The following is a 25,098-nucleotide window of genomic DNA, read 5'->3' as shown; positions in this document are numbered from 1 at the left end:
ACATACAAGGACTCTTCCACTTCCATGCATGCATTCCCTCACACACGCAAACATACAAACTCATATACACACTCACATTTTCATTTCACTCCGGCCCAGTACCAAATGATCTACAGCTCGGTGGTTGGGGACTGCTGTGTTAGACATAGACACCTATACCGAATCAGTTCTTGCCTACATAATTAAATGCGTGAAGGATATAACCATCATGAAAGCCATCACTTTAAGAGATGATCAGAAGCCCTGGCTCACCAGGAATGTCTATGAGCTACTGAAGAAAAGAAAAAGCCTTTAAAGCAAATGACAAAGAAAGGTTAAAGGCGGCCAGGTCCAACCTGAAAAAGGGCATCAAAGAGGCAAGGAGGGAGTATGGGAGGAAAATTCAGACCCGCTTCCAAAACTTGAGGGACACGAGAAGTCTATGGCAGGGGATACAGCAGCTTACGGACTAGAAGACCAAAACACTCTAATGTGATGACAGCCTGGAATTCCTAAATGAATTGAACCCCTTCTTTGGGAGACTTGAGAAGACCACCACCACTGTAACTTCTAAAACAAATATAGACAAACAGGAGATAGTGCTCACCTTAATCTCCGAGGAAGTGAGACTTCAGCTTAAGAAGGTGACTCCTAGGAAGGCTGCTAGATCAGATAACATACCTGGCAACGTGTTGAAGCAGTATGCTGATCAGTTATATCTGGTACTGACAGACATCTTCAACTCGTCCCTTCCTAAGTATTGTCCCACTTCCAAAGAAACCCAACTCTACCTGCCTCAATGACTTCAAACTGGTTGCCTTAACCTCAAACATAATGAAGTGCTTTTGAGAAGATTGTAAAGAAACCTCTATCTGCGGGTCTGCCCAAGTCCTTCGATCCACCCCAGTTTGCATACCAGGCAAACAGATCAACTGTCAATGTGACATTATTCGCACTACACCTTGCACTAAAACACCTAGAAGGGAAGAACTATGTAAGGCTGCTGTAGGTCGACTTCAGTTCTGCATTCAACACTGTGATACCAATGCAAATGGTGGATATATTTGTGAAACTCTGGATGAACAAGCACCTATGTAACTGTACTCTGACTTTCTGATTGGTAGACCCCAATGGACATGCATGGGAAACACCACCTCTTAACGCATAATCCTGAATACTGGTGTTCCCCAAGGTTGTGTGCTCATCCCATTGCTCTTTACCATGCTTATCCATGACTGCACTGCAAAACAGTTAGTTATGTACTCTCCATAACGATCGATGTATGTGGTCCATCTTGCCTACATTCCTTACTCACGGGTTCGGAGCCGAGAATCAGCTCTGACTCGGCCAAATTTCTCTAGCACGAAGTCTCTAATTGGCTGGGCTAACTCGGTATCCCAGGATGCACCTCGCCCTAGCCCCAGATCTTGTTTGCAATCATAACACTCATAACCCATACTCCATAAACACTGGAAGAAATTCCAGCCAGATAAGGAAACCAAATCACTAACCTTGAAGGGTCCACAGAGCCAATATTCTTCCAAATAATCTAGGAAGGGGGCAGGTGGGAGGGTACGTAGGAATGTAGGCGAGATGGACCACATACATCGATCGTTATGGTGAGTACATAATTAACTGATGTTATGTGGTCCTATCTCGCCTACATTCCTTACTCACGGGACAGTGTCCCCAGCACCTCTATCCCGGGAGGCTCATAAGAAGATACTCCTGAGAACCGTGGAACCAAAGGAAGCCCGGCCCCTAGAAGCCATGTCCAGCTTGTAATGATTAATAAAAGTGTTGGGGGAAGCCCAAGTGCCCGCTGCACAAATCTCATCCAAGGAAAGCCTAGCATGGAAAGCTACTGATGTAGACATAGCCCTGGTAGAATGAGCCTTGACTGGAAAGGGTAAAGTTCTGTCTGCTGATGAGTAGATGAATGAAATACATTTAGAAATTGTGCACTTGGAAATAGGACAACCTGCTCTGTTCTCTGAAAAGGACACAAACAGTTGATCAGATTTCCTAACATGCTTAGTCCTATGTAAATAAAATCTCAGTTGTCTGTGCACATCCAACTGATGAAACCTGAACTCTGCTTTATTGGAAAAGTTCAGAAAAAACACTGGTAGCTCAATAGATTGATGGAGATTGACAGTGGATGACACCTTCGGAAGGAAGGACGGGTTAAACCTCAGGGAAACTCTGTCCTTATGAAAGATCAAATATGGAGGTTTAATGGACAAGGCTTGGAGTTCCGATACCCTCCTGGCTGATGTAATGGCCATCAGAAAAGCCGTCTTTCAAGATAGGAATTTTAAATCGCAAGTGGCAGCCGGTTCAAAGGGTGGTGACGTAATAGCTTGTAGCACAAGGTTCAAGTCCCATGGCAGTACAGGTTCAGAAACCGGAGGACGAAGTAACCAAGCGCCTTTTAGAAAGGCTTTACAGAGTTTGTGGCCCATAAGAGAGGGCTCATAACATGTGTGAAAATTGGAAATTGCAGCCAACTGTACTTTAATGGTAGCTGGCGCGGAGCCCTGACGGAACAACATGGCTAAAAAATCTAAGACCGACGGAATAGGGGCTGTGAAGGGGTTCAAACCTTGGGCCTGAACCCAAATGGAGAATCTCTTCCATTTGCTGGAATAAATTTTCCTGGTGGAAGACTTATGAGAAGAAGACAAGATGTGCACCACTTCAGGTGAAAAGGAATGTCGCCTGACTAACGACAGAAGTGTAGCAGCCAGGCTGTCAACCTGAGAGTTCGCAGAGATAGATGAAGTTGTCCTGACACATGAATCAGGAGGTCCGGCACTGGGTCCAGAGTCCACGGACCATCCAGTGCATACCGTTGAAGAGAAGGGAACCATACTTGTTGAGGCCAGTGTGGAGCAATAAGGATCATCCTGCTTCCCAAGGATATGGCTTTCTGTATCACTCTTGACAACAGAGGAAACGGAGGGAAAGTGTAGACCAGACCGGGGGGCCAATCGTGAGCTAGAGCGTCCCTGGGTGATTCCCCATGTGCGGGGATCAGAGTGAAGTACTTGCTGCATTTGGCATTGAGGGGGCTGGCGAAGAGATCGCAGCAAGGCTGACCCCACCACCTTTTGAGGATCTGAACCACCACTCGGTTGTTCAGAGACCACTCGTGAGGCATCAGAATAGCTCTGCTTAGCCTGCCCGCTATCACGTTGGACTTCCCCGGAATGTGCGTTGCAACTAGAAACCGTTTGGAAGACACTGCCCACTGCCACACTCGCATGGCCTCTCTGCAGAGGGGATAAGATTTGGTTCCCCCCTGCTTGTTCAGGTACCACACTATGGACATGTTGTCCAAGTGAATTGCAATCGTTCCCAGAGGTAGAGAGTCCTGGGGTGCACGCAACGCCAGAAACACTGCTCTCATCTCCAGAACACTGATGTGCAAGTGTACCTCATGATCTTGCCAGGTGCCTTGGACTGTCCTGCCTAGATAATGCCCCCCACCCCATCTGGGTGGCATCCGTGGTCACCATGGCCACTGGAGACATAGGAGCCAAGCTCCTTCCTCTGTCCAGATTGGAGGAGCATAGCCACCAGAGGAGGTCCTGTTTGCATCGCTCCGTCAGAAGTATCAAGTGGGAAAGAGGAAGCTTTTGAAAGGACCATTGAACTGACAGGGGCCACTGTAGGATCCGCATGTGTAACCTGGCCAGAGGTACCAGCATGATGGTGGAGGCCATGGATCCCAAGAGCTGAAGAACTAACCTGGCCTGAACTTTTCTGAGGGGCAACTGTGCGTGGATCTGAGACTGCACACTCTTATCCTGTCCTGTGGCAGAAAGGCGCACATGTGAATAGAGTCTAGCTCTGCGCCTATAAAAACAACACGCTGTGAGGGCTGCAAGGCAGACTTTTCCCAGTTCAAAGTAATTCCTAGACGTTGGCAAAGTGAGATGGTCGTCTCCCTGGCTTAGATGAGCAGATGCCTGGTGGGGGCGGCGAGAAGCCAGTCCAGATACGGAAACACCTGGAATCCTAGACGTCTCAGGTGAGCTGTCACCACTGCCAAACACTTGGTAAACACCTTGGGAGCTGTGGTGAGACCAAAGGGCAGGGCACGAAACTGGAAGTGACTGGCTCCTAGCCGGAAGTGTAAATGACTCCTGGATGCCTTCTCCATTTTGATGTGGTAGTAGGCATCCTTGAGATCGATGGAGCACATCCATACTCCTTTCTCCAGCACTGGAAAAATGGACTGAAGTGTGACCATTCGGAACTTGGACTTCAGAACGTAGCAATTCAATCGACTGAGATCCAGAATGGGTCTCAGGTCCCCTGTCCTTTTCGGCACCAAAAAGAGTCGTGAGTAAGTTCCTGATCCAACATGGTCTGAGGGGACTGACTGGATGACTCCTTTTTCTAGCAGCTTTGCAACTTCTAGTGCTGCTTGATCCCGTTGACTGGGTGGGACGTCCGGGATCCTTCTGACTGGAGGGGGTGTCGATGCAAAGGGAATAGTGTAACCTAAGGTAACTATTCGGAGCACCCAAGGATCCTAAGTGATGCTTTCCCAGGCTTCCGGATGCAACGAAATTCGGCCCCCGAATGGCTCCGGAATAGCACAGTCGGGCAACACCTCAGGAATGCTGGAAGGAAGAACCACAAAAGGAATCACTGTCTCCCGAGTTGCGGGGGCCTCCTCTGCCTCTAGGATGGCATTTTCTGGAATAATTCCCCCCTCCCTCTGCCTCTGGAGGGGGACTCACCTTGAGCTGCAGGAAAGGACCTCAGACTTTTTGAACCTCTATGAACCTTGGGATAAGGCCTAGAAGGGAGGGAAAAACGGGCCCCTACGGCAGATAGGGTCTTTCCCTCCTGTTCGCATCTGGTGAGGGTGTCTTTCACTTTGGGTCTGAAGAGAGAGGACCCATCAAAGAGGGCGTCAGTGAAGGAAGACATAAAGGCCTCCGCAAAATGACACAGGCGCATCCAGGCTTGCCTTCTGAGAGCTACACCTGAGCTAGCTGCCCTACTCGCCCCTTCGGCTGCATAAGATATGAGCCTCATAGACGAGTTGACAATGGACCCTAAGGTAGACAACTGGGCGTTAACAGTCTACGCTACCGCCTCAGGCATGTTACCCGTCAGAGTATCTCCTAGCTCCTTCAGGAGATCTCTTTGGAGCAGAGTGAAATGACAGCGATAATTCAACGACCGTAAGGTAAAGGTCGCCGAAGACAGGGTAAGTTTCCCATACTGGTCCATACTCCTGGACTCCCTGTTAGGAGGGTGGACTGAAGAAGAAGCGTCTTCAACTTCCTGCTGAGTGGCTGCTGCCACCACCAAGGCATCTACCGAAACCCCTTTGGTAAGGAACTCTTTGCCCGGGGGAGCAGACAGGAACTTGTTTGGACGTCTGGGCACCGGTTCCACGGAATCAGGGTTCTCCCACACCCTTCGACAAATCAAGTCCAGGAGTTCATCGAAGGATGGAGACACCGGGGAGGTAGAGGGTTGAGCTCCGAAGGCCTTGAGGAATACCGACTCCTCCTCAGAGGGGGTCTTGGAGGGCCAGTCGCCTCTCTGTCTCAAAATCTCCAGGATGTCGGAGAAAGAGACATCATCGGAGGACGACTTGGGGGACCCCTCCAATTCCTCGAGGTCGTTATCAGAAGTGAGTGACTCATCCTGGGAGTCGATGTGCTTCCTCTTGCACGACTTCTTACTGGGAGGCTCCTCAGGCACCGACTCTGAGGGGCCCTCAGAAAGTAGGGGACCACTCAAGGGGATATCCCCAGACCTTCGGGCTCTTCCGTCCAAGGAGAGGGGGGGCATCAGAGGCTCTAGCCGGGGTGTAAGAGGACGGAGTGACCGATCCATGTGATGTACCTGACGACCTGGCCAGGGCGCTCCTCATGGCCTCGAAGGCCGCCCCCCCCCCCCGAGTCCGAGGGCCAACCAGTCTCAGAGACCACGACCGGAGTCGAGATTCCCCGAGCTGAAGCACCAAGAGCAAGGCTCAGAACCGACAGGAGTCCCGAGGTATCCCCCTCGGGTCCAACTGAGGAAACCTGAGTGCTGGAACCTGAGGACGGAGCCGGCCTGGTTGGATAGAAGCAGTCTCCGAAAGACTCACCTGGGGTTTCGGAGCCGGCACCAGAACATCACTCGGCACGGAGCACACCGGCTCCAACAACACGTGGGTGTTCGGAGAAGGAATCATCGGTACAAGAATGGGAACTGGCTCCGACTGGGTCGGAGCCAAAAACAGTTTTGCTAACACCGGCAACTGTAGGAGCCTCTGGACCACCCTATCCGCATCCAAATCCGACAGCCTAGAGGATTTGGAAGAAATAGAAGGAGATCTAGATCACCTGACTGGAGACTCATGCCTGACACTGGGTGACCTGCTCCGAAGAGGTTCCAAAAGTATCGGAGCTGAGTTCGACTCCAGTACAACAGATACCTCCTGCGGCCCCGAGGACAATGGAGCCGAGGAGGTAGTATCCATTTCCGAGTCCTTCTCCTTCGGCCCCGAGGACAGTGGAGCCGAGGAGGAAGTATCCAATTTACAAACGTTCTCCGATGGCTTCGAAGAAGCAGACGGAGCCGGAGATCTTTTCTTGGCCTTAGGAGGGCTTGATCAGACCCTTCAAAATCAGTTTATTTTTACGTTCCTGCAGAACCCTAGGGCTAAAAACATGACAGAAACTGCAGGACTCTTGCAATTGAATAGCACCAAGACAATAAACACAGATAGAGTGCCCATCTGTAATGGACATTTTATAGCCACATTTTGTACACTTCTTAAACCCAGAGGGTTTATGTTCCTTTAGTTCTTTTGACATGGCAAGCAACCGCGCCACACACAACCGACAGAGTCAAACACAAAAGGAGGGCAAGAAGACCAACAAGCACTTAAAGGACAAGGAAACTCTAACTTAAATGCTTCCTAAAAGGGAGTTAACCACTAACACAAACACAACACAACAAGGGAACACACAGGAGAGGACTAGGTCCTCTAACTTAAATGGGCCTAGCCCGCGAAAACAGTAGGGATACCACAAAACACTAAACTCTCAAAACCTCACGCAACAACTATTCAGGTACAAAGTTAGCTATCAAAATAGCTTTTGTCAAAAGGAAGACTGCTAAAATACTAAAAGTATTTTAAAAGGGTACTTGGCCACAGCCACAGCCAAGTGAGACCACGTCCTAACTCTACGAGCGGCAAACGAGATCTGGGGCTAGGGCAAGGTGCATCCTGGGATACTGGGTTAGCCCAGCAATTAGAGACTTTGTGCTAGAGAAATTTGGCCGAGTCTGAGCCGATTCTTGGCTCCAAACCCGTGAGTAAGGAATGTAGGCGAGATAGGACCACATAACATCATAACTCAAACCATATTATAAAATTTGCTGATGATATCACAGTCATGGGTCTCATTAGTGGTGGGGATGAACATAACTACAAGGATGAGGTGAACAATGACTGCCTGGTGTGTAACAATCTGGACCTAGATGTTAAGGCTAAAGACCAAGTTCCTGGGCCTTCACATCTCGGATGACCTCTCTTGGACTATTAATACCAACCATATAGTCAAGAAGGCTCAAAAGAGGCTTCACCTCCTGAGAAAGCTCCAAAAGGCCAGGCTCCCATTGTCTGCTCTTATTTTACAGGGGAGCTATTGAGAGCATCCTCACTAGCAACTTCGTAGCATGGTTCAGCAACTGGACAGTTGCTGAGAAGAAGAAACTAGACAGTGATGAGGATGGCTATGAAATCTTGGACACAAACCTCCCTTCTATTTAGGAGCTTTTCTTTACAAGAGCAAGAAAGAAAACATACAAAATACTAGCTGATTTGATCCATCCAGCCCACAACTGGTTCAAATAAATTGCGTCTGGAAGGAAGTACTGCAGCTTCCACTGTAGGACTACCAAATTCAGGAACAGTTTGTATCCTACAGCTGTGAATCTTATTAACTCAGACACCAACCATAATACCCGATACATTGAAGCCTCTTTTTTCTTCATTTAATCCTACTGCTCTGAGCAATTACCGCCAGTATTACTATTATGCAATAAGATGGCTATACTGAGTCACATCTAAACTTAACAAGTGCAATACAGCTGCTATTCACTAGTCTCTATTTACTCTCTATCTTAACAGTGAAGGGGTTTGGTGGTGGGTACTTTATTATTTATCATTGGATAATGGGCATTGAGTGTTATGTAATATGAACTACCTCTTGCATGTCACACGTGTTATTTTTTTTCTTATGTTATTCTCCGATACCGCTGTATCTAGGTTATTTTCACTGCATTGCTCTCATTATCTGACATTTCTGATGTTGTTTAGACTGCACTTGTGTGGTCCTTTTGAATCTTTGAGAAGGTTACTGTCAGCTGTCTATTCGGTGCCAGGATCTGTCGGGTCACACATGCACTCAAGTCTCTCAACAAGTATCATTATGACTCCATCACAGTTCATGCTGGTGTGAATGACTTGAGACATACCTCAACAGACTATATAAACAGACATGATTGAGCTCTCTGAATATGGGTCAGAGGCAGGCAAGTCCCTAGCCCTGAGCAGCATTCTACCCTCATCTAGGATGACACCACAATGCAAACAAAAAAATGATTGACTTCAATAATTGGCTTAGTTTCTCGTGTCACTTTAAGGGGATCCAGTCCCTGTCAGCCTGGGATGACATGACTGATAGACCACTATGCTTTGCCAGAGATGGTCTTCACCTGTAAGCTCTAGGCTTTCGCTTACTGGCTAAAGCACTTACCTCGCCATAGTGCCTTTTTTTAGGCAACGTCTCAAGAACAACATTTTTTATGTGAAAATATCACTCCCAAATAAATTAAAGGTTATGCTGCTAAATGCTAGGAGCTTAAATCAGAAACTGCACTCTCTGGAAGCACTCCTCTCTCCCTGGAGGATGTTGACGTCTGTGCAGTCACAGACACTTGGTTGATAGCTGCAGAGAGCACCCCAGTCTTACAAGGCTACAATGCCTTCCACACTTTCAGACCACAAAATCAATGTGTGAGAACCAAAGGAGGAGGAGTATCCATCTTTATCAAAGATGAACACACCTCTAAGTCTGGTTAGACAGGAAAACTCCATGGAGCTACTCAAAGTCCAACTAACTGTGGTAAGACCCTCTTCAAGTCATTTTTAGCTACAGGCCCCCTTCAAGGGGCCATGATACCCAAGCTGCTATTTGGACCTACTTGAGTCAAGTTACAACCAAACACTCTAGTCATGGACGATGTTAATTATCCCTCCATTGACTGGAAACTTATGAGTACCAACATGCTCGCACAAAGGTTCCTGGACTTTGTTAAGACTAATGCCCTGGAACAAATAGTATGCAACCCCACAAGGACTTCAAATATTCTCGACTTGGTCCTCACCAACATGGATGACCACTGCACCACCACAAGTATAGGACCCTCACTGGTTAAATCTGATCACAAATAAGTCACATTTGAAGCAGCTATAACACCTGAAACCCTCTTAGGTGAAATCAGACTAAAAATTTTCACCAAAGCTAATTACACCTTCCTAAGGGATGGCATAAGTAATTTCCAAGCTCCTGTACCCACAGACGGCATTGACAACTATACTAAGGTATACACAAATACCCTGCGCAATCACCTATACAAATGTATTGACACTGCTCTACCCGATAGGATCAAAACAAGATCCTCAAGAAAAAACAAGCCTCCCTGGTAGACACCTAGCATTAATAAGTTAGACAGCAACATCTTCCTCTTTGTTGTATAAAAATAAAAAAGAGGTCCCAGCACTGGAAGAACACCCTCCTCTGCTTGAACAAACAAATAAGACAACTTCTAAAATCCTCTAAGTGCAACTCTGAAAAGAAAATTAGCAGCTTTAGATAAGAATAACCACAAGGCATTCTTCAGCTACATCTGTAACCTAAAAGGTAGGATCCAGAAGTGTGCTAAACTAGTTGTGGATGGCATCACACAGGATGGATCCTGTGAAAATAGCTATCCTTATTAGCTGACAGGTTTTGTGAAAATTTCACCCCCCTCCCACATGTCCCTTCCACAAAGCATTCCCTCTACATCTCCCCCACCTTGCATCTCCAAAGCGCAAGTCATTAATTCTCTCTCGAAGGCAAAAAAACACAGCCTCTATGGGATCGGATGGCATGCCTGGTTGTGTTTTGAATGGTCTAAAACATGAGTTAATTCCATTAGGTACTGTCTTCAACCACAGCCTGAGTACTGGTTTTGACCCTGCTGAATGGAAAACAGCAACCATCATCTCCCTTCATAAAGGGAGTACAGCAACAAGACCCTGCGCACTACAGACCCATAAGCTTAACCAGCCTTATCTGCAAGGCCATGGAATGAATAATCATGATCTTTATAAATAAAGATATAAGTGATCTTCAAACCCTTGATCCAACACAGTTTGTTTTTGTCAAAGGTTTGTCATGTCTGTTAAACCTGGTGGACGTCTTCAAAAAATTGCCAGACCCATAGAAAGAGACAAATATGTGCATACAGCCTACCTAACTTAGCCAAGGCTTTCTACACAATTCCACATCTGGGCATCACTGATAAAATTTCACAGTTGATTATCAACCCTTTAGCCAAGCCCTTCAACACAAGCCCACATTTGGGCATCACTCTCTACTAGTTGAATATCAACCTTTTAGCCAAGGCCTTCGACACAATCCCACATGTGGGCATCATTGATAAAATCTCCCAGTTGAATATCAACCCTTATGTCATCAAGGGGGTTGCTAACTGGCTGACAGACAGATCACACTCAAAGTTGGGGACTTTACCTCAACCAGCAGACCTGTCACCAGTGGGGTTCTAAAGGGATCAGTGCTGCGTCCCCTACTGTTGGGAATATACTTCTTAGAAGTTCAAGCCAAAAAGTATAGTTTTGTACCTACCATAAATGTAGATGTCCGATAGATATGCAACTGCAGTCCTGACATATGGGTTGTCCTGCCTCAGGCAGCCCCTCGGTCGGCCGGATTCCAAAGTCTGGGTCCGGCATCGGCTGATGTCGCCTCCTCCCCGACGTCAGAGCGGCTGGAGTATAAAGGCATCCGCCGACGCCATCTTCTTCAGTGTTTCTTGCCCCAGATGCCAGGTGCCCTCCAAGGAAGGCTAAATTTTGTGAATGGATAAGCAAAAAATTCCAGACATGCACAACAGTAATAAACAGATACACCATAACAGATATCCCCAGCTAAAATAGAGAGGGGGAATGGACCCAAGCAAAAAACAGAGGGGTAGGAGGGAGGGAAAACCTGACTGCAGTTGCATATCTATCGGACATCTACATTTATGGTAGGTACAAAACTGTACTATGTCCTTCAAGAATGCAACTGCAGTCCTGATATATGGGTTGAATACCATAGCCAAGCTGGGGGTAGTAGGATCTAAGCAAGGGATGGTGTAGCTAGAAGACCCTGCAGGACTGCAGAAGCAAAGCCTGCCCGGGATCTGGAGTATAAAGGCAGGTTGTAGTGTTTGGTAAATGTATGCACGGAGCTCCATGTAGCAGCCTCTAGAATGTCCTTTGTAGCCACTCCTCTTAGAAAGGCTGTGGATGTGGCTATAGCTCTGGTTGAGTGTGGCCTAATATTGGCTGGCACACCCTTTCCATGGAAGGAATAACAGAATCTGATGCAGTGTCCAATCCATTTTGAAATTGTTTGTTTGGAGACTGCCTTTCCTTGCACTCCGGCAGCATAGGCTACAAATAGTTGGTCAGACTATCTGGTGGTCTTTGTTCTGTCCAAGTAGTAGTGTAATTGTCTGTGTATGTCTAAGTATGCAGCAGCCTTTCCCCTTTATTTTGACGCTTGGGAAAGAAAGTAGGCAGGTGAATTGCTTGATTTAGAGACACCCTGGATATCACTTTTGGCATGAATGAAGGATTGGTCCTTAGAGAAACTCTGTCCTGATGAAAAATGAGAAAGGGAGGTACTGCCATGAGGGCCTGTATCTCCGAGACTCTTCTTGCTGAGGTAACTGCCAACAGGAAGACCGTTTTCCAGGAGAGAAATTGCATTTCTGAAGATGCTGCTGGTTCAAAAGGAGGAAGGGTTAATTTTTCTAAGACGTAGTTGAGGTCCCATGCAGGAAGTGGTGGTTTTCTGGGAGGTTTGATATTCTTTATCCCTCTTAGAAACTGTCTTAGCAAGGGATGCGAAAACACAGGTGGGTCACAGTTGTAATTTGCTGAGATTGCTGAAGCGTGAATTTTAATGGAAGAATATGAGAGGCCACTATGAAACATTTCTGCCAAGTATTCTAATATCTGAGGTATGCTCATCACTGATGCATCCTGGCCCTTTTTGGCATTCCAGATGATGAATCTCTTCCACTTGGCCGAATAGGTTTTTCTGGTGGAAGGTCTGCGTGCTTCCAGCAAGATTTCCTGAACTTTTTCGGAGAGGGGGACATGGGTCAAAGTCATGGAACCCTCCAAGCTGTCAGTTGTAATGTTTGCAGGTTTTGATGAACAGTCCTGTAATTATGTTGAGTCAGGAGCAGAGGCCATTGGGGCAAGGGTCACGGTTTGGTGTGAGTTATGCTCAGTAGCAAGGGATACCAATGCTGCATCGGCCAGTCTGGAGCTATCAATATTCCTTTTGGTTGCTCTGCTTTGATCTTCAGTAACACCTTTGTCAGTAATGGTAGAGGAAGGAATGCATAGATTTTTAGGGTATTCCAGCTGAAGGAGAGAGCATCCGTTCTCCAGGCTAGAGGATGGTGTGTCCTTGAGCAAAACCTGTCCAGGTGGTGATTGAGATGAGAAGCAAAGAGATCTATGTCCGGTCTTCCCCATGCAGCTGTTATTTGTGAGAAAATGTGTGGATGCAGCCTCCATTCGTGTGGATCCACGAAATTTCTGCTCAACCTGTCCGCCAGAACATTGTCCTTGCCCGGAACAAACTGGGATTGCAAATGGATGTTCAGTTTCAGGGACTTTTCCCAAAGAGCCACTGTTAGTCTGCAGAGAGGATACGAGCGAGTGCCTCCTTGTTTGTTTATATACCACACGACAGCGGTGTTGTCTGTCCTTATTAGCAGATGGCCTTGTTGAAGAGATTTTCCAAAGGCTTCTATTGCATGTATCACTGCCAACATCTATTTTTGATTTATGTGCAGAGGCATTTCCGTGGGAGTCCATTGACCTTGAATGCATCTGTCCTCCATGTGTGCGCCCCATCCATGATCTGAGGCGTCTGTTGTTATGGTTTGACTTGCTTGAACTTTGTTGAAAGGCATGCCTTGGTTTGAATGGCTTGCTTGAGCCCACCACAAAAATTCCCTTTGCAGGCATGGAATGAGTGGTATTATATCTTCTAGGTTGTGGCTGTGTTGAGACCATAAGTTTTTTAGATACCATTGTAGCTTTCTCATGTGTAGTCTTGCCAGAGGGATCAGAAGAATGCAAGATGCCATGAAACCCAGGGCCTGCAGGATCTTCCTTGCGGTCAGCTGAGTAAGTTTTGCTAGGCTTTTGAAGTAATCTGGTAAATGCTGTTGTTTCTCCTCTGTGAGGAAAGCCATTTGTGATTGTGTGTCCAGTTTTGCTCCTAGAAAAATAATCTTTTGGGATGGCAATAGTCTTGATTTTTTAATGCTGACTGTGTATCCCAAAGCCTGTAGCAACTGAATGACATAGTCCAAGCTTTTTATCAAGGTTTGTTTGCTGTCTGCTTGTATGAGGCAGTCGTCCAGGTAAGGGTATATTTGAATCCCCTGGAGTCTGCAATGTGCAACTACTGATGCCAGGCATTTTGTGAATACTCTGGGCGCAGTAGATAAGCCAAACGGCAATGTTGAGAATTGATAATGCTCTGTTCCTGCAAGAAATCTGAGGTATCTTCTGCAACTGTATCTGATTGGGACATGCAGGTATGCCTCCTTGAGGTCCAGAGTAACCAGCCAAGACCCCTTGCCCAGCATGGGAAGGAGTTGCTGTAATGTCAGCATTTTGAATTTTGGCACAATGAGAAAGGTGTTTAGAACGGACAAGTCCAGTATAGGCCTCCATTGCTTTTCTTTTCTTGGAACAAGGAACAGTCTTGAATAGAATCCCTGGCCTTGTTCCTGAGGAGGAACCTTTTCTATAGCTTTTATTTGTAACAGCTTTGAAACTTGTAAGAGAGCCTCTGCCCTTTGATTTTGTGGCAGGTTTGGCATGCCTTGTCTCGTTGGTAAGGTGTGGAAGTGGAACCTTTAACCTCTGTCTATTATGTCCAGAATCCATTTGTCCTTGGTTAAAATGTGCCAGTTCTTTGAGAATAAGGATAATTTTCCGCCTAGAGGTGCTTCTCTTTGAGCCTTGGTAGGCGGAGTGAAAGTCAAGTCATTGTGATTGTCCCTGTGGTGCGGGTGAACTCCCTGCGCCACTTCTCTGATTTGGTGGTTGCCATTGGCGGCCTCTGTAGGAGCCTCTGTATTGCCCTCTACCTCGAGCACGCCTGTTTTTTCCCCTTTGAAACTTGTCTGAGTCTGGAAAAGACCAATTCTTTGAAGGCCAATTCCTGCTGAATCTGGGAGGCTGAACCTGGAGAAAATCCTTGACAGTCTGTACTGATTTTGCCTTTTCCTCAATAGACTTCAACACATCCTGTGAATTAGTACCGAAAAGCTTCTGTTTTTCCAGAGGTGCATCCAGGAGCTTAACTTTAACATGGTCTGGCAGTGGCTGTTCTTTCAACCAAGCATGTCTACGTATAATGGCCCCTGTCATGGCTGCCCTACATGAAGCTACCAATGCATCATAACCACACTGAAGAAAATGATTGCTAACCTGCTGAGTATTATGAACCAAATCCTGCAATGCCTTTCTATCTATAGGCTCAGGAGAGGCTAACTTTTTCTGCAAATCATCCATTAAGTAATCCTGGTACTGAAACATATGAAAAAGGCAGTTGAGTGACCTCATGGCAAGGGTGGAAGAAGTATAAACTTTTTTGCCCCATCTCTCTAGGGACCTAGCTTCCCTGTCAGCGGGCAGAGGGATTTTGGCCGAGGAAGTAGCCACTCCTTTGGGGCCCTGTGAAATAGTTTCTAGATCCACAGAGTGGGCCTTAAAGAGATGCTTATGTGTTTCAGGGACCCTGTAATATCTGTCAGGCTTGACAGGAGCAGGAGGGAGAGAATCAGGCGAAGCACTGGAGTCTGAGTATACATCATCAAGGACATCCAACACTGGAGGAATAGCTAAAGGTCTGTGTTGGGGTAGCTTAAGGAAGGTACGTAGCCTTTTCCTGGAGTCAGAAAATTCCTGACCCTGCCACTGAAAATGTTCTCTCATGGAGTGGAGAACTTCACCAAAAGAAATATCCTCTGGAGGGGAGGCAGAGGGAATTGAATCCTCAGCATCTGAGTCCTCATAGGCCTGGAAGGATTCTTCCTGGGTATCTGAGTGCTCTGAATCCCCAGAGGCTTCATCCGAAGAGAGGGTGTCTGTCTGCTCAGTTCTAGGCCTTTTATCTGCAGGCGGCTGAGAACCTCTGTCTGGGTGCGGCTGAGAACCCCTGATAAGAGAGATTAGATCTGCAGCAAGAGTCATGATCTGTCTATCAGAAGAGGGGCCCTGAGAAGTAGATTTAGGATGGGCCTTGGCCTGGCTGGCAGCCTTAGCACGTGCAAAGGCCTTGATGGACATGGATACTGGAGGCCTAGCTGCCCCATGTGCAGGAGTAACCCTGTCCACAGGAATGGTGTCGGGTAAATCTAGAGCTTCAGTTTCTGGAGGAAAATCAACAACTGGCACCGTTGAAATCTCCGGGACCGAAGACCGCGTTAAAGCGTAGTCGTCGGCCTGGGGCGGTTGAATTACCGCTTCCGAAGGGACCGATGCACTCGCAGAGGGCTTAGGAGTGGTATCGGTGGACGACGCGGGCCGAGGATGTCGGTCCCGGTCCTTGCGTTTTTTGGTAGACTGTGCTGTCGGTAGTTCCGATGGCATGACATAAGCGAAAGATTCGCCAAAAAAGTCTTCTGCAAATTCTGCCCGGCGCCTGAGTGTGCGCTTATTAAAGCAAGTACAGGCAGCACAGGCCAAGACGTCATGGTCTGGGCCCAGGCAAGGGAGGCAGTAAGAATGGAAGTCCTTATGAGGTATTTGTTTACCACAAGACAAACAATTATTAACTTTTTCAATTTTTTCTGACATCGGCTGAGGCAAGAAAAAATGTTCCCAAATGGGGTACTTAGCTTTTAGATGACTTCGGTAACTGAAAACACAGGAGCTGACCGACCGGCACTTGCGAACTGCTTCTGCTTCGGGCACTGCGCAGCAAGAAAGACTGAAGAAGATGGCGTTGGCGGATGCCTTTATACTCCAGCCGCTCTGACGTCGGGGAGGAGGTGACATCAGCCGATGCCGGACCCAGACTTTGGAATCCGGACGACCGAGGGGCTGCCTGAGGCAGGACAACCCATATGTCAGGACTGCAGATGCATTCTTGAAGGACATCATAGGGCCTGTGGATGATTAAGTCTGCATCTAACTTGCAGTTGTCAGCAACTGCTGAATCTTCATACAATGTCAATATACTTCAACAGGGACTTGCGCAAACCAATGGTTGCTGCCTAAGCCATGAACTCAAACAATGACAAAAAAATGCATTATCATCCCCTTTGGTAAAAACGATATTCCTGCAGACTATCAAATCAATAAGTAACAACTCAGTAGTGAGAGACCTGGGAACTCAAGCTGACTGTAGCCTAAACTTTGACCACCATGTGCCTACTGTGGTAAGTAAACCATTTTACATCACACACCTCATTAGTAAAGGCATTGCCTAAAGAGTGAAAGGAGGTCATAACTCATCTGTACTCGACCCTCATCAGGCCAATAATTGAGCACATTGCTTTCATTGGTATGTACCTTTCCAGGCACCTGCAGCAAGTTGAGAGACCTCACAGATTTCTAACCAAGAAAATTCAAGGTCTCCAGCACGTCAAACATTGACAGACTGAGGTCACTGTACTCAGCAGCATATAGACTACTGTAGCCTGGATTTGACTGGATGGGAAACTTTGAATTCCTGCTGGAGATTTCACGCAAGACCCTCCTAGATATGGGCAGTCATTGCTAACTAAGATCTCGAGTTTTGGCAAGATCCTTTATATTGGGTTTCTCTAGTATTACTACTGGGTACACACAGCTAGGCTTATAGAGACCTTCGGGTCAACAGCCCAGTAACCTCCTATGAAACTATGATCAAGCATGCACATTTGTGAATGCTAAACATCCTTTATTGTACAGTTTATTATTTTTTTATATATCAACATGGTGATATGAAACATTCCATACTGACATGACTGCTCAGTCTAAATTGCTGCTGCAATGTAAACCAAGTGGTTGTTCTCTGCATTTACTTACAAAATGTGAAGTCTCATGGCATCTTAGACTGCTTCTGGAACAATGCTTGTGGTTTTCTACTCTGTCTGATTTGCAGAAAAGATGACCCATTAAAAAAATTTAAAAAGGTACATTTTAATTTTATTCCAGACCAAAAGTAACTGAACTACAAGATTATGTTATTTCTTTAAAGTGTGCACATTACCCTCTCAGTCTCATGGTAAGTGCCAGGCCTAGAACCTCAATCTTCAGTTGTCTCTGAATTACAGTTGCCACTTCACTGATGTACTTAAAGCAGCTTCAAGTCACGTCTAGATGTTTAAAGTTTCCTAAATTTTCCGGAACAAAAACGATAACACAAATGATACATGCACCATGGCCACATAACAACACATGCTCAACTTATGAAGGTGCCTGTGACAGGCCACAACAAGCAAACAAACTGACTAGGGTAATTCACAGATCATAAGAGATTACTAGGCTGTCAACCCACAGGTCATTTTAAGCCTAGACGTTTCATCCCAAGGTAATGCCATAGAAATGCTAGTCAATACCCAATATTGCATTTAGTGCTGATTGCCCATGTCCAGGAGGGTTGAAGGCTCTATCCCCAATAAGAAATTACAGTGTCCCATCCACTTGCCCAGGTTCCTCTTGACCAGTGTCATAGAGGTGCTCTGTTTCACTTGAATTGGTAGCCTGCTCTAAAGATGTGGCAGTCATTGGGAGATAAATCTGTCCCTCCAGCATGTCTTATTTAAGTTGCCGGCCATATTTATGTCCCTGGAATGGGTAGCCCTAGTCCAGCTTGACTTACGGATATGTAGCAAGTTCATAAGGTTTGGGTCTTGGATTGCTCTGTAGGCCAGGCATAAGTCCCCCCTAAGAAGTGTATATGACACACAGACTGATAAAAGTCCCTGCCACTATACTCTAAGGCACATGCTGGAGCCCCTTGATTAACTTTGTTAGAAACCTCTGAGATCTCCCTAATTGCTGCAGGTGCTTAGTATGGTATATGCCAAATGGGACGTTATACTCAATTATGGACTGGATAAGTGCCGGGTATGGGGGGTTATAACTTATTTTGCTCTCAAGGTGAGGCCTTTACTAATCAAGTATGCTATGTAGAAAGCTTTACTTACTACTGCAGACACGTGCACACAGGTGGTCGAAGTTAAGGTCTCAGTCAAGTTGTGATGCCAGGTCCCTTACCACTTCAAGGGTACTTAGAGTACTGTTGTTGATTTGACAGTGTGAAGGGACACTGCTTGTGCCGAAGAAATGATGATGGATTTCTTTACATTCAGTTTGAGACTGTGACTAATACACCAGTCATTGGTCTGTGTGAGTCCCTCCTGGAGTATACTAACATAATTTGGGGATTCAATGATTGCACCTAGTTTGCAGTCATCTGCAAATATGGTCAGCCACAACCCCTTAGTTTTGACCTGAACTTCTGAGAAGTACATACCAAACATAAGGGGGCCTAGCACTGACCCCTGTGGCACCCCACTGGTAATAGGTCTGCTGGTTGATGTGGAGTCGCCCACTTTGATAGTATGTTCCTGGTTTGTGATCCAGTTGGCAACCCATCTTACAATGAAGGGGTTTACATTCAGTTTGCTAAGTTTATCTTTAATGCCTGAATGTGGGACTGTGTTTCGAAAGCCTTTACCAGGATGAGGTATGCTGTGTGCACAGATATGCCCTAGTCAGTGGCCTTGGTCACATTTTTAAAGAAATCCACCAGATTTAACAGACAGGTTCTGCCCTTCACAAAGTCGAATTTGGTAGGAACCAGGGTTTGGAGGTCACCTATATCTTTATGAGGTCCATAATGATACATTCCATGGCCTTTCAGATGAGTCTCGTCAGTCTTATGGATCTGTAATTCCCCAGGCATGTTGTTCGGCCATCTTTGTGAAGGGAATAACTGTTACTGTTCTCCATTCTGCAAGAAAAAGCTTGTGGTTAGGCTACTTGCTCTTCAGATATGTAGAGTGGGGTTGGGGAGAGGAGTTTGGGGGAAGGTTTGTTTTTAAGTTAGGAGTGGATAAGGGAGTGAAATTTCCACCAAACCTATCTGCTAGCAGGTTTGCTATCTCTGCTGGGTCAGTGTGTGTGTGATACCACTGGCCACTAGGGTCCTACCCTTTAGGTTATGTACGTAGCTGTAAAAGGTCTTATGGTTATCCTTGGCGGTACTGGCTAAGTTTCTGTCAAAGGACTTCTTGGAGGTTTGACAAGTTTCTTTTTTGCCTGCTGAGGAGGGTGCTTTTCCATTGTTGGGGCTTTGCCTTTGTTTTCCTGGACACAACGTTTTGCATTTACTATAACGTTTGTTGAATATGGATGTCCTCCATGGCAGCTAGTTTTTGCTTGGGGATCTGCCTTTGATTCTTTCTGGTACAGCTGAGTTTATACAATTATACAAGTGACTGTACATGGCTTTAGTGTAAACATTGGCGTAGTTACCACTTCCAGTTTGGGGTGGGGCTGGAAATGCACTTATACCTTCACCTAGGGGGTATAGTTTGTTTTTCAGTCTGATTTCACCTTTTGTGAGTTCTGGTGTTAGTGCCAGCCCGAAGGTAACTGATTTGTGGTCAGTTTTAACTAATGAGGGACCAACAGTTGCAGCAGTACATCTGTTTGACATGTTGGTTCTCCTTGTCGGGGTATGAACAATTTGTTTCAGGGCATTTGAATTAAAGTTAAGGAACTTTTGTGCTAGCAAGTTAGGCCTAGTGTAGGTTTCCTACTTGATGGAGGAATAATTGAAATCCCCCACAACCAGTGTGTTTGGTGAAATATGGAGTGCTTCCAGTTTGGTCAAGTAGGCTTTTTGGGTGTTGTGACCCACGGAGGGGGATCTATAACTGGCTGTGACTTGAATGAGGATCTTACCCACCATAACCTGGAACTGGAGTTAACTCCATGGAGCCGTCCAGTCTAACTACATGGGAGGTGAATTTATCTCTCATAGATTGAAACACACTACACTTTAAAAACAAAAAAGAAACCCAACAATAATGCTGTGAAGAGAATCTTTGTTCTTCAGAACAACCTGGTACCTCAACTTTTCTCCTTCATGGGATCTGACACCCTGACATGCATGCACCAATAAAAACTCTCCATGACTATGCATTATTCTATTAACCAATTACATATTTCAGTACTTTAAATACATTACTCAGTTCACATTAGAATTAAACAAATATCCCAACTTTAAACAGTTGTAATATTAAATTTATGATTCAAATCCAAAAGTGACAGCTTTATATCCTAAAATCATTTTAGTTTCCTAAGAGAGTACTAAAAGTGTTGCACCCAACTTGTAACCCCGCTTCTTCTCTCCACCTTGGTAAACGTAGTCGACAGTACACTAAGAAACAATACTGTACCACTTCCCTCATGAAAGTCCCAAACATGCTCTGCAACATGACTATCGTTTTTAGTTTTCATAACCTTCAAATGTTCCATAAACCTTTCACTTTCCTGTTTGTCTGTCCTGCATATCATTTTATGCTACTGCCAATTACTTTCTGTAATGTACACCAACCCATAGGAATTGCACAAAGAAATCATATAACATAGGTCTTACTCCATTAAAGTGCATATTCTGCTCATCTTTCATTTTGCTAAAAACTATACATTTTCCACATGGGAAACTACCCATATGTCTCTGTATTCTTAGTATCAACCATAACATAACAACTTAAATTCTTTTTCAGACTTCTTACCATTCTAATATGAAATTACTACTCCTGGTATACTATTCCAGAATGTTTTATCAGAAGATAGAGGCACCAGTTTTTCTTCAAAAGAAACAATACATTTTGTCCTTTTCTCTTTCTATACTTGTCATCTTACAACTTGTGTTAAAAAATGGGACCTGCTATATTTGATCTAAACTATAAGCAATACTAAAAATTCTACTTTCTGCTTTTTGTAGTAGTCTTCCATTGTACCCCTGCTTCTCAGTCTATTTTTGGTTAATGTTAGTTCAATCTTTTCTTCTTCTAAATCTGATGTGTGACCTGCCATTCTAAGAAATCTTCCCACAGGGCAAGGAATCAATAGGATGTAGAGGATGCTGTCTAGTTGTATAAAGAAAGATGTTTGCTGAGGTGGATCGCCTGGTACCATCGACATAATTTATTAAAATAATAAACACAATAAGCTTTTGCAATAAAATGCTTTTTCAAATTAATTTCATTTTATTGTAAAAGCTTGTTGGTTATTATTTTAAAAAACTGTGTCCATGGTACCCAACTGACTTAAACAGTTTGTTCATTCTGGTTAACTCAGGATCACTTAACAGCTGCACTTTTTTTCTAGTTATATCCTATACAGAATTACTCTATTCAACTTTAGAACTATTTCCACTTTGGGAAGGTGGCGGCATCCAGGAAGGCACAATCACTTCTGAATACTCTTAGTCGCAAGAGGCAACAGGCTCAGAGGACATAAAGCTCCAGCCTCTGAGGTGGAACTGGCTGGTGCCCCAACTGTAGGGTTATTCTTGGCCGGCACATTACATTTCATACACTGAATGGAACTTTACAGCCTGGTAGTAATCCACTGTCTGCTACCAATGGTCACATGACTAGGTTTTTGTTTTCCATCCCCATACTTCTGTAACGAAGTATGGGAAGAGCAGGAATGTCAAGAAGGCATACAAAAATATGAAGTAACAAAACATGGAAAGACTCCATTAATACCGTCACCCTGCCCTGTTCCATCAATAAAAAATATGGTGAGGACTACATTACCCAAAGTGGCAAATGAGTTACTTTGTGGAACACTACACTTTTGGAAGATTCAAACTAGACACTTATCCTGAATCTGCAGCTCCAGGAGAGGACTGGAGGCCAGGATCAAGGACTCTGGCATCTTGCTCACTTCTTCCAAGGATGTGAAACCCTGAGGCTTCTTGTCTATGAGCTACTGCAACATAATCACCTTGCCTCTGTACGATTTGGGAGTAGGTTCTACCTACATGCTCTCCATCTTGATTGTGAAGCCAAAAGATGAACTGGTTAACTAACTGAATGAATCAAAAGAAGACCTCAAGGCCAGGAAGACTGCTTACACCTCCAAGTGAAGATGTCGAGCACCACTTCCAAAGACGAACACAACCCATTTTTGGCACTATAACAATACTGACCATCCATTACCTGAATATAGACACACATGAAATCCACAATTATATGCACATATGCAGACAATGTAGTGTAGTCACAATCATTGTTTTTCTGGGAAGTTAGAAGAAACTGAAGTAGCTAGAGAAAGTCCACACAATGACTGGAAAACATGAACTCCTTAAACTTGGAGCTCTAAGACAGATATCCTATCACTGAGACAATGCGTAGCCCACATGCTCTGGCAGATAGAAAATCAAACATCAGAAATCATGCCTGCAATTTATTACAGCAAGAAGTAAAATATTTAAGTGGCATTTTCTGTCATTTTAAATGTTAAGCAAAAATAAATAACTAAACAAATACACAATCTTAACAGGTGCAAAATGGCAAACATTCAAGACTCAAACCACTTCATTGCCTTTAAATACCGCATATAAAGACACATAATATACAGCCAATTATCTAAGTATATTATCCTAAAAATGTCAGAAGAAACCCCAATGCCATCACAATAGTTAGGTCATGGGTCAAATCCCGGTTTGAACAGTAATATGAATTTCACCAACTGCAACTTCTGAAAAATGCAATTTAGGGAAAAAAAAGTGTAGCTGTCAGTTTTATACACAGTGATAAACACAAAAGCTAACAAAATAAATGCTCTGTGTTATAACATGAGACGAAACAATAATGCATTTCGGGGGTGGGGGGTAATTTTTCAACAATTTTTAAGGTTGACAAAAAAAATATGTTAAAATGCAAGATGTTACTATTCCATTGCCTTTGGACTTAATATTTTATAGCACAATATCCCACTATGATTACATTAAAATTTTATTAAAATACAACTAACCAAAAAGAAAGCCTAGTAAAAGAGGAGCAAACTTCTGAAAAGTAGCAGAACTCAATTAACTGAAGTCCTGTTAGTGCGCAAGCATTTCATTTTTTTATGTATTATATGCTACAACATTTACTTCTTATGATTAAATGGAGCACTTCACAGTTTTTACTGCTGTATTTAACAAAACCTACAAGCAAAAACAGGAAACCTTTGCTAGCAAGCCTTCATAAATAAATACACACACACACACACACACACACACACACACACACACACACACACACACACACACAGAGGAAAGCTGCAGTTAAGTTACATAAAACTTAAGTGAAACACACCACTTCTTTCCAAGTCCATAACAAAATACTGCCTGCCATCCCCAGAGGGAAGGATTGGTAGGGGGATTCTGAAAATGAGCCTACAATAATATGCATTTACAAGGCATGTGTCACTTGTACAACAGGTAAAGAAGGGAAGCTCACAGAACAGCAAAAAAACACTTGCTACTACATTACATTTATTCAGGTGCTTTTCAAGAAGTAAAATACCCAGTTAATCAGTTTTCAAATCAAAAAGCGACAGTAGCTACTAGTCTATGCACCTTTTCAGCACAGCGTAATGTAAACACAAAGGAAAATAAAATTCAGTCTACAGAAGCACAAATAAACAAAACATTAAAAAATTGTTAAATTTCAGCTTACAAGAATACAATTTACGGCACTAGACTGGATAAATGTATTTAAGGATAAAGTTTTATAATTAACTAAATGTCTTTGCTTACTAGCTTTTTTAATGTTAAGACGATCTACTTCATTATTTAGCATGTCTTAACAAATCAAGGCTGCTGCTTCGGTGAGCTTGACTTAAAGCAAGGTACCAAGTCATTTGTTTTTCTGAAGTAATAGCAGCTAAAGTAGTAATAGCCCCTAAATGACATACCTTAGCCTTCCATCTTGTGCTGCTGCACCCCCAGCAATAATTTTGGTAATAAAGATGCTTGGGTCATCCCCAATATGGGGATTGTCCGTACCTCCCGCAATACTGAAACCAAGGCCTGAATTTCCCTAAAAAAGAAAAAAGTTAAAGCCTTTTACTTTTTGAACAGTTTGAGAAATTCTGATGCATTATAAAAAAGATGTGAAGTCAAATACCTCAAAAAAAATTCAAAGTCAAGTGCTGCCAAAACTGTTTAGAAAACTGAACAGGCCATGCCAGTTCACAGAGTGAAAGTTGACAAAAAGTACACCACTACAATATGGATAACCTGTCAAAAGAAATGACTATTCTCCACCTCAACCAGTATACCAGAAAGTCACAGCATGAATCCTGAATAAACCAACCAGCAATGTTTTTACCACTGCATGACGTAAAAAAACAATCACCATCAGGTGTTGCACTATAACTTTTTAAAATACATTCCAGGTAGTAAAAAGTTATAAACCCATTGAACAGATCAATACATTAACTCCTTTGGAGCCATCAACCTGCCATGTGCTATTCTACCATTTCTGGCCAACCCATGTAAAGGCTAAGGCTAACACTGACTGAACAAAGTGTACCTGAAGACAATGACTGGTCTGAGGTCCTCTTTCTAAAGTATGACACAGGGAAACTACTGTTATGCTGAAGCAGACAGCATATGTCAGCTGTCCATGTACCACTTTCACACAGCTTCTAAATCTTCATTTTCTGGCCATTTTCTGAATGATGTCACAGAGTGAGTAAAGAGTGCCCTT

At 44.5% G+C, this 25,098-nt stretch overlaps 1 protein-coding gene across 1 annotated transcript in view; it reads right to left on the bottom strand.

Annotated features, from left to right (window-relative positions):
• The window catches only part of DLG1 (discs large MAGUK scaffold protein 1), a 3,205,960-nt gene that overhangs the window by 1,913,747 nt on the left and 1,267,115 nt on the right, over positions 1-25,098 (bottom strand). Inside the window, exon 6 of the mRNA XM_044070715.1 lies at positions 24,302-24,426. Within this exon, the coding sequence (XP_043926650.1) occupies positions 24,302-24,426 (125 nt within the window). The remainder of the gene's footprint in view (positions 1-24,301; positions 24,427-25,098) is intronic.

The sequence above is a fragment of the Protopterus annectens genome, chromosome 4.part1 (genome assembly GCF_019279795.1).
Source record: "Protopterus annectens isolate FY-2018-M chromosome 4.part1, PAN1.0, whole genome shotgun sequence".
Classification (NCBI taxonomy): Eukaryota; Metazoa; Chordata; order Ceratodontiformes; family Protopteridae; genus Protopterus; species Protopterus annectens.
This window is presented reverse-complemented; position numbering and strand designations above follow the sequence as displayed.